Source organism: Carcharodon carcharias, chromosome 3, assembly GCF_017639515.1.
Source record: "Carcharodon carcharias isolate sCarCar2 chromosome 3, sCarCar2.pri, whole genome shotgun sequence".
Classification (NCBI taxonomy): domain Eukaryota; kingdom Metazoa; phylum Chordata; class Chondrichthyes; order Lamniformes; family Lamnidae; genus Carcharodon; species Carcharodon carcharias.
The window spans coordinates 108,125,438-108,142,208 of NC_054469.1; the positions used below are offsets into that span (position 1 = coordinate 108,125,438).

The following is a 16,771-nucleotide window of genomic DNA, read 5'->3' on the forward strand; positions in this document are numbered from 1 at the left end:
CGGAGAAAGGAAGAAAAAGATAAGCTGATATACTGAGATGAAGGAACAGTCTCATGTGGACTATAAACACTGGCATAGACAAGTTGGGCCAAATGACCTCCTTGAAAGAAAAAAAAAACAATAAAAGCTGGGAAATAAGAATACTGGTCCCAACTGATCTTGTATACCTTAAAATAGAACCCCAGTAAAACCTGGGAAATAAGAGTACTGGTCCAGACTGTTTTTACCTTCTGGGCTGTTTCTGCACTGTAAATTCTATGTCACCTGTGCAAAACTTGAAAGCTCTCACAGCGTTATTGTTTCTAAATTCTTGTATCTGCCAGCCTGTGGCGCAGTTCCACCTTTTGTTTACAGATCAAAGGATTTTTCCAGCACAATTGATGATAAGTATTTTTGATTATCTAGACAACCTATGAAAGTGCATATTATTTAGTTGGGAAGGGGAGGGGCGTGGGTAAAGAACTTCCACTTGACATATTAATTACCTTTCTTCTACATGCGCTCCACTAAAAAGCTGAACATTAAAAGTGACTCTTTTTTTCCAAATTCTGTTTTGTGGAAAATGTGGCCTTGAACTCTCAAAACATGCTGGTGATTGGTTAGGGAAAAAAAAACTGCGGATGCTGGAAATCCAAACCAAAAATAGAATTACCTGGACAAACTCAGCAGGTCTGGCAGCATCGGCAGCGAAGAAAAGAGTTGACGTTTCGAGTCCTCATGACCCTTCAACAGAACTGATCTTTCTTTACAAGGAGAGGGAAATATAAGCTGGTTTAAGGGCATGGAGGGGGGGGGGGGGGTGGGAGGGGGGGGGGGGGGGGGGGCGGTGGTGCGGTGGGGGGGGGGGGGCGCGCAAGGCGTGCGGGGGGGAAGGGGGGGTGCTGGAGGGGGGAGAAGTGGAGGGGGGGTGGTTGTTAGAATAGGTGCAGATCATCAAAAGATGTCACAGACAAAAGAACACAGGTGTTGAAGTTGGTGATATTATCTAAACGAATGTGCTAATTAAGAATGGATGGTAGGGCATTCCAGGTATAGTTCTATAGGGGGTGGGGGAGCAAAAAAAATTTAAAAATAATGGAAATAGGTGGGAAAAGAAAAATCTATATAAATTATTGGAAAAAAAAACAAAAAAAAACAAAAGGAAGGGGAAGAAACAGAAAGGGGGTGGGGATGGAGGAGGGAGCTCAAGACCTAAACTTGTTGAATTCAATATTCAGTCCGGAAGGCTGTAAAGTGCCTAGTCGGAAGATGAGGTACTGTTCCTCCAGTTTGCGTTGGGCTTCACTGGAACAATGCAGCAGGCCAAGGACAGACATGTGGGCAAGAGAGCAGGGTGGAGTGTTAAAATGGCAAGCGACAAGGAGGTTTGGGTCATTCTTGCGGACAGACGCAGGTGTTCTGCAAAGCGGTCGCCCAGTTTACGTTTGGTCTCTCCAATGTAGAGGAGACCGCATTGGGAGCAACGAATGCAGTAGACTAAGTTGGGGGAAATGCAAGTGAAATGCTGCTTCACTTGAAAGGAGTGTTTGGGCCCTAGGACGATGAGGAGAGAGGAAGTGAAGGGGCAGGTGTTACATCTTTTGCGTGGGCATAGGGAGGTGCCATAGGTGGGGTTTAAGGCACAGGGGGTGATGGAGGAGTGGACCAGGGTGTCCCGGATGGAACGATCCCTACGGAATGCCGACAGTGGGCGGTGAAGGGAAGATGTGTTTGGTGGTGGCATCATGCTGGAGTTGGCGGAAATGGTGGAGGATGATCCTTTGAATGTGGAGGCTGGTGGGGTGATAAGTGAGGACAAGGGGGACCCTATCATGTTTCTGGGAGAGAGGAGAAGGCATGAGGGTGGATGCGCGGGAGATGGGCCGGACACGGTTGAGGGCCCTGTCAACGACCGTGGGTGGAAAACCTCAGTTAAGGAAGAAGGAGGACATGTCAGAGGAACTGTTTTTGAAGGTAGTATCATCGGAACAGATGCGACGGAGGCGAAGGAACTGAGAGAATGGGATGGAGTCCTTACAGGAAGTGGGGTGTGAGGAGTTGTAGTCGAGGTAGCTGTGGGAGTCGGTAGACTTGTAATGGATATTGTGGACAGTCTATCACCAGAGATTGAGACAGAGAGGTCAAGGAAGGGAAGTGTCAGAGATGGACCACATGAAAATGATGGAGGGGTGGAGATTGGAAGCAAAATTAATAAATTTTTCCAAGTCCCGACGAGAGCATGAAGCAGCACCGAAGTAATCATCGATGTACTGGAGAAAGAGTTGTGGAAGGGGGCCGGAGTAGGACTGGAACAAAGAATATTCCACATATCCCATAAAGAGACAGGCATAGCTGGGGCCCATGTGGGTACCCATAGCCACACCTTTTATTTGGAGGAAGTGAGAGGAGTTGAAGGAGAAATTGTTCAGTGTGAGAACAAGTTCAGCCAGACGGAGGAGAGTAGTGGTGGATGGGGATTGTTCGGGCCTCTGTTCGAGGAAGAAGCTAAGTGCCCTCAGACCATCCTGGTGGGGGATGGAGGTGTGGAGCGATTGGACGTCCATGGTGAAGAGGAAGCGGTTGGGGCCAGGGAACTAGAAATTGTTGATGTGACGTAAGGTGTCAGAGGAATCACGGATGTAAGTGGGAAGGGACTGGACAAGGGGAGAGAGAAGGGAGTCAAGATAACGAGAAATGAGTTCCATGGGGCAGGAGCAAGCTGACACGATCGGTCTACAAGGACAGTTCTGTTTGTGGATTTTGGATAGGAGGTAGAAGCGGGCTGTCCGAGGTTGGGCGACTGTCAGGTTGGAAGCTGTGGGAGGAAGATCCCCAGAGGAGATGAGGTCAGTGACAGTCCTGGAAACAATGGCTTGATGTTCAGTCGTGGGGTCATGGTCCAGGGAGAGGTAGGAGGAAGTGTCTGCGAGTTGACGCTCAGCCTTCGCGAGGTTGAGGTCAGTGTGCCAGACAACAACAGCACCACCCTTGTCAGCGGGTTTGATGACAATGTCAGGGTTGGACCTGAGAGAACGGAGTGCAGTAAGTTCAGAGAGAGACAGATTAGAATGGGTGAGAGGAGCAGAGAAATTGAGACGACTAATGTCGCGCCGACAGTTCTCAATAAAAAGATCAAGAGAAGGTAAGAATCCAGAGGGAGGGGTCCAGGTGGAGGGAGAATATTGGAGATGCGTAAAAGGATCCGTTGAACGGGGAGAGGACTCCTGCCCAAGGAAATGAGCCCGGAGACGAAGACGGCGGAAGAAGAGTTCATCGTGCCGAGCCCAAAATTCATTGAGATGAGGGCGTAAGGGTATGAAACTAAGTTCTTTGCTGAGCACTACCGACTTCCACAGCTACCTCGACCACAGCTCCTCACACCCCGCTTCCTGTCAGGACTCCATCCCATTCTCTCAGTTCCTTCGCCTGTCGCATCTGTTCCGATGATGCTACCTTCAAAAACAGTTCCTCTGACATGTCCTCCTTCTTCCTTAACCAAGGTTTTCCACCCACGGTCGTTGACAGGGCCCTCAACCGTGTCCGGCCCATCTCCCGCGCATCCGCCCTCACGCCTTCTCCTCCCTCCCAGAAACGTGATAGGGACCCCTTGTCCTCACTTATCACCCCACCAGCCTCCGCATTCAAAGGATCATCCTCCGCCATTTCTGCCAACTCCAGCATGATGCCACCACCAAACACATCTTCCCTTCAACCCCCTGTTGGCATTCTGTAGGGATCGTTCCCTCCAGGACACCCTGGTCCACTCCTCCATCGCCCCCTACTCCTCAAACCCCACCTATGGCACCTCCCCATGCCCACGCAAAAGATGTAACACCTGCCCCTTCACTTCCTCTCTCCTCACCGTCCAAGGGACCAAACACTCTTTTCAAGTGAAGCAGCATTTCACTTGCATTTCCCTCAACTTAGTCTACTGTATTCATTGCTCCCAATGCGGTCTCCTCTACATTGGAGAGTCCAAACGTAAACTGGGCGACCGCTTTGCAGAACACCTGCGGTCTGTCCGCAAGAATGACCCAAACCTCCCTGTCGCTTGCCATTTTAACACTCCGCCCTGCTCTCTTGCCCACACGTCTGTCCTTGGCCTGCTGCATTGTTCCAGTGAAGCCCAATGCAAACTGGAGGAACAGCACCTCATCTTCCGACTAGGCACTTTACAGCCTTCCGGGCTGAATATTGAATTCAACAACTTTAGGTCTTGAGCTTCCTCCTCCATCCTCACCCCATTTCTGTTTCTTCCCCCTTCCTTTTGTTTTTTTTTTCCAATAATTTATATAGAATTTTCTTTTCCCACCTATTTCCATTATTTTTAAATCTTTTATGCTCCCCCACCCTCACTAGAGCTATACCTGGAGTGCTCTACCATCCATTCTTAATTAGCACATTCGTTTAGATAATATCACCAACTTCAACACCTCTATGTTCTTTTGTTCTTTTGTCTGTGACATCTTTTGATGATCTGCTCCTATCCTAACACCCCCCGCTCCACTTCTCCGCACCCCCCCCCCCGCCCCCTCCCATCCCTTCCACCTTAAACCAGCTTATATTTCCCTCTCCTTGTAAAGAAAGATCAGTTCTGTTGAAGGGTCATGAGGACTCGAAACGTCAATGCTTTTCTTCTCCACTGATGCTGCCAGACCTGCTGAGTTTGTCCAGGTAATTCTGCTTTTGTACTGGTTAGGGAATCTCCTTTACACTTGGTGCTGCCCTCCAGGAGATGTGCTTAAATGCCAGTTCTTTTTGTACCAAGTCAATTCTCTCTCATTGTCCAGTACCAGTTCAGTTGAAAGACAGAGAAAGTTGCCCTATTGAGGTTCTTCAATTTTGAATGACAGATAAAACTGTGATTCAAAACCTATTATCTTGGTGCAATGACCTTTTAGATTTAGGGAACACCACAATGCAACAAACTATATCTCAGTTTTCCACTACCATTAAAGAAGCTGTATTTTCTTATTTGGCATGGTTGCTGGCTGAATCAATTAGATTCATAATTAGTCTATAGTTTTATCAATTTCCAAGTAGAAATTCTGCAGAACCTCCATTAGTCACACTCATTAGTCAGGCAGAAGTTTTGCAGGAAAAAGCCTTACATAGGACATTGTTTCAATGTACAGCTGATATTTCAAAATGTGCTGACATTTTGACTGTCATCAGGGAAGCATGTTATTTTGCTGAACTATATTCCATTGATATCTATATATATTTGCAGTGATTTTCACCATCACTGCCTGGAATAAGGTGGCTTCTACAACAAGCAGGTGATCCTCTCTGCCAAATTACTATTCAGATGGTGAAGGTCAACATAGTTACCATCGTTGATGCAAAAAGGCATCTCTGACAGAAAAATAGCAACTTACCTCTACAAAATTAAAAAAAACATGCATCTAGAGCCTCTGCAGCACTACCTCTTTAAAAACAGTGGACCTCCTGTATGAGATTATCAAAGTGAGATATAATCATAGAATTGTTACAGCACAGAAGGTCATTCAGCCCATCCTGTCCATACTGGCTCTTCTAAGGAGTAATTCACATACTGCACCTCCCCCCGCTCCCACATTCCCACCACCAGCCTTGTCCCCATATCCCTCATTTACAGATATTTAGAATATTTACAAAATGTAGAATAATTTAATAGGTCACTCTGCCCTTTGTGTCTGCACTGGCCAAAAAATGAGCCACTCAGCCTAATCACATTTTCCAGCACTTGGTCCATAGCCCTGCAGGTTATAGCACTTGAGATGCATATCCAAACACCTTTTAAATGAGTTAAGGGTTCCTGCCTCTACTACCCTTTCAGGTAGTGAGTTCCAGACCACTACAATTTGGGTGAAAAACAGTTTTCCTCATCTCCCCTTTAATCCTTCTACCAATCACTTTAAATTGATGCCCCCTAGTCACTGACATCTCTGGTGAGGGAAATAGCTCCTTCTCACCCACTCTATCCAGGCCCCTCTCAACCTTGCATATATCAATCAAATCTTCCCTGAGCCTCCTCTGCTCTGAGGAAAACAACCCTACCCCTAGCCAATCTTTCTTCACAGCTGCAATTTTCCAGTCCTGGTAACATCCTCATAAATTTTCGATGTACCATCCAGTGCAAATTACATCTTTTCTGTTGTTTCAGCCACATGAGAGAAGTAAAAAAAATCAAGTCCCCATCCGCACTGGTAGCGTCCACTTGCATGAAACCACAATGCCGAGCCGATCACGGGCGGCCTGAGCAATATAAAATCCTGGCCCTGATCAACTTACAATACCAGACATCAGGTGAATTGTGGCAGCCATCTTTGGTCAGTGCCTTTCCTTGTCTTTAAAATTCCTTGTTAAACAGTTCAATATAGGTTTGGTCAGCCGATGAAATTACAGGTTGATATCACTCATGCAAAAGTCCCATCATTGTGACACTGTAATGAGGTGACCAGAACTGCACACAGTATTCAAATTGTGGTCTAACTAATGTTTTACATAGCTTCAGTATAATCTCCATGCTCTTTTTCCTATGCCTCAGCTAATAAAGTATTCCATATGCCTTCTTAACCACATAATGGACCTGTGCTGTTACCTTCAGAGACCTACTGACATACATTCCAAGGTCCCTCACTTCCTCTACACCTTTCAATATCCTACCATTTGTTGTGCATTCCTTTGCCTTGTTTGACCTCCGCAAATGCATCACTTCACACTTCTCCAGGTTGGATTCCATCTGCCATTTTTCTGCCCACTGGACCAGTCCACTGATATCTTCCTGCAGTCTACAGCTCCCCATCTCACTATCAACCATGTGGTAATTTTTTTGTGTCATCTGCAAACTTCTACAATTATAGTACAAATCATTAATGTATACATCAAAAAGCAGGGGACCTAGTACTGAGCCCTGCAGAACCCCACTGGAAACAGCCTTCTAGTTGCAAAAACACCTGTCAAGCAAGACCCTTTGTTTCCTGCTACTGAGCTAATTTTGTTTCCAGCTTGCTACATTCCCCTGGATCCCATGGGATTTTAGTTTGTTAATAAGCCTGTCATGTGGGATCTTGTCAAAAGTCTTGCTAAAATCCATGTAGGCCACATCAACTGCACCACCCTTATCAATCCTCCTTGTTACCTCCTCAAAAAATTCAATCATGTTGGTCAGACACAATCCTCCCTTAAAAATCCATGCTGACTCCTCTGTGCCTTTCTAAGTGACAAGTTTATTCTGTCTCTCAGAATTGATTCCAATAATTTACCCACCACTGAGGTTAGATTGACTGGCCTGTAATTATTCAGCATATCTCTAGCTCCATTTTTAAACAAAGATATAACATTAGAGGTCCTCCAGCACCAGTGAGGATTGGAAAATGCTGGTCAGAGCATCTGCTATTTCCTCCCTGGCTTTTTTTAAACATCCTGTGGTGCATTTCATCTGGCCCTGGTGATTTATCCACCTTCAACAATGCTAATCCTCTTAATATTTCCTCTCTCCCTATGTTTATCACATCTGAAATTGCACACTCCTCCTCCTTGATGACAATATCTGCATAATTGTGAAGGCAGACACAAAGTATTCATTAAGAACCAGACCCGTTTCTTCCGTCTCTACACATAGGTTACCATTATGGCCTTTAATAGGCCCCACTTTTTCCTTAGTTATCCTCTTATTCTTATCGTATTGATAAAACATTTTGGGTTCTCCTTGATTTTACTTGCTTTCATGCCCTCTCTTTGCTTTCCTAATTTTCACCCCTACACTTTCTCTACTCCCCTTGGCTTTCAGTTGTATTGAGTTCTTGATATTTGACATGAACTTTCCTTTTCTGCCTTACCTTACCCTCTATGCTCCTTGACATCCAGGGGGCTATAGATTTGGCCATTCCACCCTTTTTCTTTGTTTACTCTGACTTCCTTGAACCTCCCCCTTTGAATGCCTCCCCCTGCTCGAACACTGAATTATCTTTGAGCAGCTGTTTCCAGTCCACTTTTGCTGAATCACTCTTAGTAAAATTGACTTTACTTCAGTTTAGAAATTTAACTCCTGTTCTATCTTTGACCGTTTCCATAATTATGTTAAAAATAACTGAATTATGATCAGTACCACCAAATGCTCTCCCACTGCTGCTCCTTCCATGCTACTCCTTCCACCTGCCCAGCTTCATTTCCTAAAACTAAGAACCATGCCCTCTCTTGTTGGATGTACTACATAGTGGTCAAAAGTTCTCCTGAATATACCTCTAGAATTATGTTCCCTCCCTTTCACACGGAGGTAAGAGGCATATACAAAAGGGGAATGAGAGTCATTTCAACCAAGTTCAGGAGCCTGGGAATTAAATGCAAACAGAAATTAAGGAGCAGCTCCTTGTGGGGCAATCTCAATGTCAGATCTGTGGCTGATGATGTCCCGTAACGTCTACATTGTATTTCTCTGCTGGCTTGGATGACTGAGAAATTTTCTTCTTACGAAGACAATTTGGAAAACACAATCATGCTTCGATTATTCTAAGCGCAGGGAAATTTGCAATCACTCATCCCCTACTGCTGATTCCAGGACGTAAGGCTGCCCCAGGGGTCAAGCACACCGCAACGCTATACCTTTCCCATGAACTCTGGGTGCTGTAGTTCTGCTGATGGCAGAATGCGGCTGCACGGCCGGTTCCGGACTCCAACTCCCAGGGTGCACTGCGAGGCCTGGATCACATGACCTGAAGATGGCTGTGGGTGTTCGGTGGAGGCAGGGACTCGGGGTTTGATCCCAGGGTAAAGGCGGCCGTACTCGAGCCAGCAGATCAAGATATGCAGAAAATAAAGTCTTTGATGACCCGCCAGGTAACAGCGGAACGTTCCTGATGGTGTCTGTAGGTTGAATGGAAAGATTATTTCAGGGCCTGAGCTTGAGGCAGAACCTATGTGCAGGTTTAAAGAGACTTAACCTCTTTGAGCGCCAGGGCAGGAGAGGGGCTGAGCCTGTATCAGTTACCCAGATACCTGGGGAGGGGCTGAGCCTGTATCAGTTACCCAGGTACCTGGGGAGGGGCTGAGCCTGTATCAGTTACCCAGATACCTGGGGAGGGGCTGAGCCTGTATCAGTTACCCAGATACCTGGGGAGGGGCTGAGCCTGTATCAGTTACCCAGATACCTGGGGAGGGGCTGAGCCTGTATCAGTTACCCAGATACCTGGGGAGGGGCTGAGCCTGTATCAGTTACCCAGGTACTTGGGGAGGGGCTGAGCCTGTATCAGTTACCCAGGTACCTGGGGAGGGGCTGAGCCTGTATCAGTTACCCAGATACCTGGGGAGGGGCTGAGCCTGTATCAGTTACCCAGGTACCTGGGGAGGGGCTGAACCTGTATCAGTTACCCAGGTACCTGGGGAGGGGCTGAACCTGTATCAGTTACCCAGGTACCTGGGGAGGGGCTGAGCATGTGTCAGTTACCCAGGTACTTGGGGAGGGGCTGAGCCTGTATCAGTTACCCAGGTACTTGGGGAGGGGCTGAGCCTGTATCAGTTACCCAGGTACTTGGGGAGGGGCTGAGCCTGTATCAGTTACCCAGGTACTTGGGGAGGGGCTGAGCCTGTATCAGTTACCCAGGTACTTGGGGAGGGGCTGAGCCTGTATCAGTTACCCAGGTACTTGGGGAGGGGCTGAGCCTGTATCAGTTACCCAGGTACTTGGGGAGGGGCTGAGCCTGTATCAGTTACCCAGGTACTTGGGGAGGGGCTGAGCCTGTATCAGTTACCCAGGTACTTGGGGAGGGGCTGAGCCTGTATCAGTTACCCAGGTACTTGGGGAGGGGCTGAGCCTATATCAGTTACCCAGGTACTTGGGGAGGGGCTGAGCCTGTATCAGTTACCCAGGTACCTGGGGAGGGGCTGAACCTGTATCAGTTACCCAGGTACCTGGGGAGGGGCTGAGCATGTGTCAGTTACCCAGGTACTTGGGGAGGGGCTGAGCCTGTATCAGTTACCCAGGTACTTGGGGAGGGGCTGAGCCTGTATCAGTTACCCAGGTACCTGGGGAGGGGCTGAGCCTGTATCAGTTACCCAGGTACCTGGGGAGGGGCTGAGCCTGTATCAGTTACCCAGGTACTTGGGGAGGGGCTGAGCCTGTATCAGTTACCCAGGTACTTGGGGAGGGGCTGAGCCTGTATCAGTTACCCAGATACCTGGGGAGGGGCTGAGCCTGTATCAGTTACCCAGGTACCTGGGGAGGGGCTGAGCCTGTATCAGTTACCCAGATACCTGGGAAGGGGCTGAGGCTGTATCAGTTACCCAGGTACCTGAAGAGGGGCTGAGCCTGTATCTGTTACCCATGCACCTGGAGAGGGGCTCAGCCTGTATCTGTTACCCAGACACCTGGGGAGCGAGAGAGGGGCACAGCCTGTATCAGTTACCCAGACACCTGGGGAGGGAGGGTGGGCCACGTCTGTATCTGTTACCCAGATGCCTGGAGAGGGGCACAGTCTGTATCTGGTTACCCAGACACCTGGAGACAGGCTCAGCCTGTATCTGTTAACCCGACCCCTGGAGAGGGCCTGAGCCTGGATCTACTGCCCAGTCATCTGGGGAGGTGAGTGGGGAGCATAGCCTGTATTTGGTTACCCAGACACCTGGAGAGGGGCTGAGCTTGTATCTGTTACCCAGGCACCTGGGGATGGGCATAGTCCAGATCTGTTACCCGGACACCTGGGCTTGGGCACAGCCTGTATTTGTTACCCAGTTGCCTGGGTTGTGGGGACGGGGATGGGGAGCGTGGGTGGGGGCACAGCCTGTGTTTGCTACCTAGGCACCTGGAGAGGGGCTGAGGCTATATCTGTTACCCACACACACCCGGGGCTAGGACCAGTGTCACCCTATGATCCGTTTAGTAGCTCTCTTAGTTTCAGAACGATGAGCAGTTTAGTATTGTCATAAAGGAGGGAAAGTAGCTGTTACAATATTGAATGTTAATGAATTATTTATGATACAAATTTTCATTGATAAATTAAAAATGGTGAAAAATAATTTGCCTTAATGAAGCTATATATTCGAGTGTTCCCAGGCAAATCTTGCTATTGATGTGATGCTGATAAATATGTTTTCCTGTCAGGTTGCTGTATTTTTTGCTTCAGATTAAGCAAACTAAATGTCTTTATAAAAGCACTTACTTTCTAGATGACTTATCTCTGCCCCAATTAAGAACAATGAAGGTGTGTGTATTATTTTTTGAAAACTGATATTTACTTGCTCTGACATTGCTCAGTTTTTATTATTTTTAAGGTTTATCTGTGCATCTTTGATCTTTTTCTTTTTCTGTTTACACTATGCATACAATGTTACCACATGTGAAACATGTTCAGAGTTTGAGAAGTTCTGTGCTATAAGTCATTTTACTGAAATTACTGAAGTGCTTAAGGAATTGGGACAGTCTGTCAGCAAATAATGGATATACTGTCCTTAATTGACTAGATCCATATTTTATAATAAAAATGTGTTCTCAGCAAGTGGACAATGGTGACAAGGCTACAATTGTTACCCTGAGAAAGTAGTTGTAGGTCACCACGAGCACTTTTCTTTTCCAACTGTGTTGCTTGTTAGACTTTCTTCAGAGAGTCAATAGTGTAGCGTGGAATTTGAATCATTACAGGTCAGACCAGGTAGGATCGGTTGGTTACCTTTCCTGAAGAACATTACCGAACTAGCTGGGATTTTGAAACAATTGCATCACAATTGAGAGCCTTGTATGGTTAAATTGTTCATGTATGCAGCAGGACCATAACTAAATATGAAAACAGAAAGGCCATTTCCCCATTTAAGTTGTTTTGTGCTCACATGAGGCTAGTTTTAGTGAATGGAAGCCAGTCCATTTTGGACACCCAGTGTTAGCATCAAGTATTCACAGACTAGGAATAGCATGCCAGAACTGTGTTTCCCACTAGCATGTCTCACTCCCAATCTCAAGCAATCCTGACTGCACAATATGACATTTTTTTCTGTCTCCTACATTGACCATGCTGTGGGAGTGAGATTGCCTCATGGTTTTGAATTAGGGAGTCTATTTTTGCTGTAGGCCAATGTGCACAAGGAACTGTCTTGATCCATCCAATGAGAGTGTAGTCTTTTCCAGTCCTAGGCTCACAAGGTTCCAAAAGAACAGATAGAGATTTCAATCCTGTCAATCTGCATTGAATTTTATTTTGGGTCCCAGAGATGAAGGACATGAGTCTAACTCATTGCACTGTAGAGTAATGGGTTAATGGATATGTTAATGAGCCCATGATGTTAATGATGTAACTGTGACATCAGGCGTCAGATAACCTATAGGTTTCAAGAGAGCTAGGTGCAGAATAGCCTGTCATGAATACCATGTGCTTACCCCGGGGTCTTTGTTCTTTATGAATTGTTTGAAATTAAACCGTACTAACTATCCCAAGTCATTGAGGTCTACAGCACAGAAAAAGGCCCTTCGGTCCATCAAGTCTGCGCCAGTCAAACAAGTACCTGACTATTCTAATCCCATTTTTGAGCACTAGGCCCATAGCCTTGTATGCCATGGAACCACAAGTGTACACCCAAATACATCTTAAATGTTATGAGGGTTTCTGCCTCTACCACCCTTTCAGGCAGGTGAGTGAGTTCCAGATTCTCACCACCGTCTGGGTGAAAAAGGTCTTCCTCACATCCCCTCTAAACCTCCTGCCCCTTACCTTAAATCTATGCCCCCTGGTTATTGATCCCTCCACCAAGGGGAAAAGTTCCTTCCTCTCTATCTATGCCCCTTATATAATTTTTTACACCTCAATTATGTACCTCCTCAATTTCTTCGGCTCCAGGGAAAACAACCCCAGTCTATCCAAAACAAGAACAGAATTACCTGGAAGAACTCAGCAGATCTGGCAGCATCGGCGGAGAAGAAAAGAGTTGACGTTTCGAGTCCTCATGACCCTTCAACAGAACTGAGTGAATCTTAGGAAAGGGGTGAAATATAAGCTGGTTTAAGGTTGGGGGGTGGAGAGTAGTTGGGGAGGGGGGGTGGTGGTGGTGTGGTTGTAGGAACAAGCAAGCAGTGGTAGGAGCAGGTAATCAAAAGATGTCACAGACAAAAGAACAAAAGAACACAGAGGTGTTGAAGTTGGTGATATTAGCTAAAGGAATGTGCTAATTAAGAATGGATGGTAGGGCACTCAAGGTATAGCTCTAGTGCGGGTGGGGTGGAAAGGAAAGAAGGGCATAAAAGATTTAAGAATAATGGAAACAGGTGGGAAAAGAAAAATCTATATAAATTATTGGAAAAAACAAAAGGAAGGGGGAAGAAACAGAAAGGGGGTGGGGATGGAGGAGGGAGTTCAAGATCTAAAGTTGTTGAATTCAATATTCAGTCTGGAAGGCTGTAAAGTGCCTAGTCAGATGATGAGGTACTGTTCCTCCAGTTTGCGTTGGGCTTCACTGGAACAATGCAGCAAGCCAAGGACAGACATGTGGGCAAGGGAGCAGGATGGACTGTTAAAATAGCAAACGACAGGGAGGTTTGGGTCATTCTTGCGGACTGACCGCAGGTGTTCTGCAAAGCGGTCGCCCAGACCGCATTGGGAGCAACGAATGCAGCAGACTAAGTTGGGGGAAATGCAAGTGAAATGCTGCTTCACTTGAAAGGAGTGTTTGGGCCCTTGGACGGTGAGGAGAGAGGAAGTGAAGGGGCAGGTGTTGCATCTTTTGCGTGGGCATAGGGAGGTGCCATAGGTGGGGGTTGAGGAGTAGGGGGTAATGGAGGAGTGGACCAGGGTGTCCCGGAGGGAACGATCCCTACGGAATGCCGCCAGGGGGGTGAAGGGAAGATGTGTTTGGTGGTGGCATCATGCTGGAGTTGGCGGAAATGGCGGAGGATGATCCTTTGAATGCGGAGGCTGGTGGGGTGATAAGTGAGGACAAGGGGACCCTATCATGTTTCTGGGAGAGAGGAGAAGGTGTGAGGACGGATGCGCGGGAGATGGGCTGGACACGGTTGAGGGCCCTGTCAACGACCGTGGGTGGAAAACCTTGGTTAAGGAAGAAGGAAGATTGTCAGAGGAACTGTTTTTGAAGGTAGCATTATCAGGACAGATGCGACGGAGGCGAAGGAACTGAGAGAATGGGATGGAGTCCTTACAGGAAGCGGGGTGTGAGGAGTTGTAGTCGAGGTAGCTGTGGGAGTCGGTAGGCTTGTAATGGATATTGGTGGAAAGTCTATCACCAGAGATTGAGACAGAGAGGTCAAGGAAGGGAAGGGAAGTGTCAGAGATGGACCACATGAAAATGATGGAGGGGTGGAGATTGGAAGCAAAATTAATAAATTTTTCCAAGTCCCGACGAGAGCATGAAGCAGCACCGAAGTAATTATCGATGTACTGGAGAAAGAGTTGTGGAAGGGGGCCGGAGTAGGACTGGAACAAAGAATATTCCCATACCCTATAAAGGGACAGGCATAGCTGGGGCCCATGCAGGTACCCATAGCCACACCTTTTATTTGGATGAAGTGAGAGGAGTTGAAGGAGAAATTGTTCAGTGTGAGAACAAGTTCAGCCAGACGGAGGAGAGTAGTGGTAGATGGGGATTGTTTGGGCCTCTGTTCGAGGAAGAAGCTAAGGGCCCTCAGACCATCCTGGTGGGGGATGGAGGTGTAGAGGGATTGGACGTCCATGGTGAAGAGGAAGCGGTTGGGGCCAGGGAACTGGAAATTGTTGATGTGACGTAAGGTGTCTGAGGAATCACGGATGTAAGTGGGAAGGGACTGGACAAGGGAAGAGAGAAGGGAGTCAAGATAACGAGTAATGAATTCCGTTGGGCAGGAGCAAGCTGACACGATTGGTCTACCGGGACAGTTCTGTTTGTGGATTTTGGGTAGGAGGTAGAAGCGGGCCGTCCCAGGTTGGGCGACTATCAGGTTGGAAGCTGTGGGAGGAAGATCTCCAGTGGAGATGAGGTCAGTGACAGTCTTGGAAACAATGGCTTGATGTTCAGTGGTGGGGTCATGGTCCAGGGAGAGGTAGGAGGAAGTGTCTGCGAGTTGATGCTCAGCCTCCGTGAGGTAGAGGTCAGTGCGCCAGACAACAACAGCACCATCCTTGTCAGGGGATTTGATGATAATGTTGGGGTTGAACCTGAGAGAACGGAGTGCAGTAAGTTCAGAGAGAGACAGATTAGAATGGGTGAGAGGAGCAGAGAAATTGAGACGACTAATGTCGCGCCGACAGTTCTCAATGTAAAGATCAAGAGAAGGTAAGAATCCAGAGGGAGGGATCCAGGTGGAGGAAGAATATTGGAGGTGTGTAAAAGGATCCATTGAACTGGGAGAGGACTCCTGCCCAAAGAAGTGAGCATGGGGACGAAGATGGTGGAAGAAGAGTTCAGCATCGTGCCGAGCCCGAAATTAATTGAGATGAGGGCGTAAGGGTATGAAACTAAGTCCTTTGCTGAGCACTGAATGTTCAGTGTCTGAGAGGGGAAGGTCGGGGGTATAGTGAATGCATGGCCGGGACTGGGATTGGAAGATGGGGTGGGGACGGAGTGACAGGCAGGGGTGGAGGGTCCTAGATGGGTGTTGGTGTCGATGAGTTGTTGGAGCTTGCGTTCCTTAGCACTTGAGAGAAAGAGAAAAAGTTTCTTGTTGAGGTGTCGGATGAGACGAAGAATAAAATGAAACTGGGGGCACGCGCAGCTTTGAAAAAGGGTGCGGCGGTGCTGCTGGAGGGAGAGGTCGAGTGTGTTCATATGGCGGCGCGTGGCACTGAGTGTGAATCTCAGAATGTGACGGGAACAGCAGTCCGAGAAACATTTTATGTCCCGGAGATACCTGTAATCCTGGGTAGGTTCGAAACAAGAGGGATGGAATTTCAGTTGAAATCCACATGGGGTAAGTCAGAGACAGAGACACTCACTGAGAAAGGAGATATGGCTGTGAAAGCGGATTTTAGTAAACACCTTGTCAAACACCAGGAGAGGAATGGAAAGCAATGAAGGTGAGCAAGGCAAAAGAGAGTTATGGAAATGTTGTCGCAGAGAGGAACAGAACTTCTTCAAGGTAGGCATTCCTTGAAGAGGAGTGGCAGTCAATTAAACAAAGAGATAAAAACAAAAAACTGCAGATGCTGGAAATCCAAAACAAAAACAGAATTACCTGGAAAAACTCAGCAGGTCTGGCAGCATCGGCAGAGAAGAAAAGAGTTGACGTTTCGACCCTTCAACAGAACTGAGTGAATCTTAGGAAAGGGGTGAAATATAAGCTGGTTTAAGGTGGGGGGGGTGTGGGGGAGAGAAGTTGGTGGTGGGGGTGGTGGTGTGGTTGTAGGGACAACAAGCAGTGATAGGAGCAGATAATCAAAAGATGTCACAGACAAAAAGAACATCCTAGTCTATCCAATCTCTCCTCATAACTAAAACTCTCCAGCCCAGGCAACATCCTGGTATATGTCCTCTGCACTCTCTCTAGTGCAATCACATCCTTCCTATAATGCTACATCCTATAATGCGGATTCCAGAACTGCACGCAGTACTCTAGCTGTGGCCTAACCAGCATTTTATACAGTTCCAGCAAAACCTCCCTGCTCTTATATATGGACCAAGTGCTGGAAATTGCTATTAAAATGAGTGGCTAGTTTCTTTTTCTCTTTTTGGCTGGTGCAGACACAATGGGCTGAATGGCCTTTTTCTGCACCATAACTTTCCTATGGTTCTAAATAGGAGATATACCTTTCCTATCTGGTGATTTCTTAGGAGAGATCAAAGAAGCCAATAAACAGATCTGGTCTGTGGAGTTGAACGGTATTTAAACTCGACATCGAGCAGA

General features: G+C 47.2%; 1 protein-coding gene across 3 annotated transcripts in view; it reads left to right on the forward strand.

The window, feature by feature from the left end:
- The first annotated feature begins 8,662 nt into the window (after nucleotides 1–8,662).
- Nucleotides 8,663–16,771, forward strand: part of vps50 (VPS50 EARP/GARPII complex subunit) — a 204,974-nt gene continuing 196,865 nt past the window's right edge. For all 3 annotated transcript variants that reach the window (XM_041183726.1, XM_041183727.1, XM_041183728.1), the window contains exon 1: nucleotides 8,663–8,799. In XM_041183726.1, coding sequence (XP_041039660.1) covers nucleotides 8,767–8,799 — 33 coding nt within the window. In that variant the 5' untranslated portion in view covers nucleotides 8,663–8,766. The remainder of the gene's footprint in view (nucleotides 8,800–16,771) is intronic.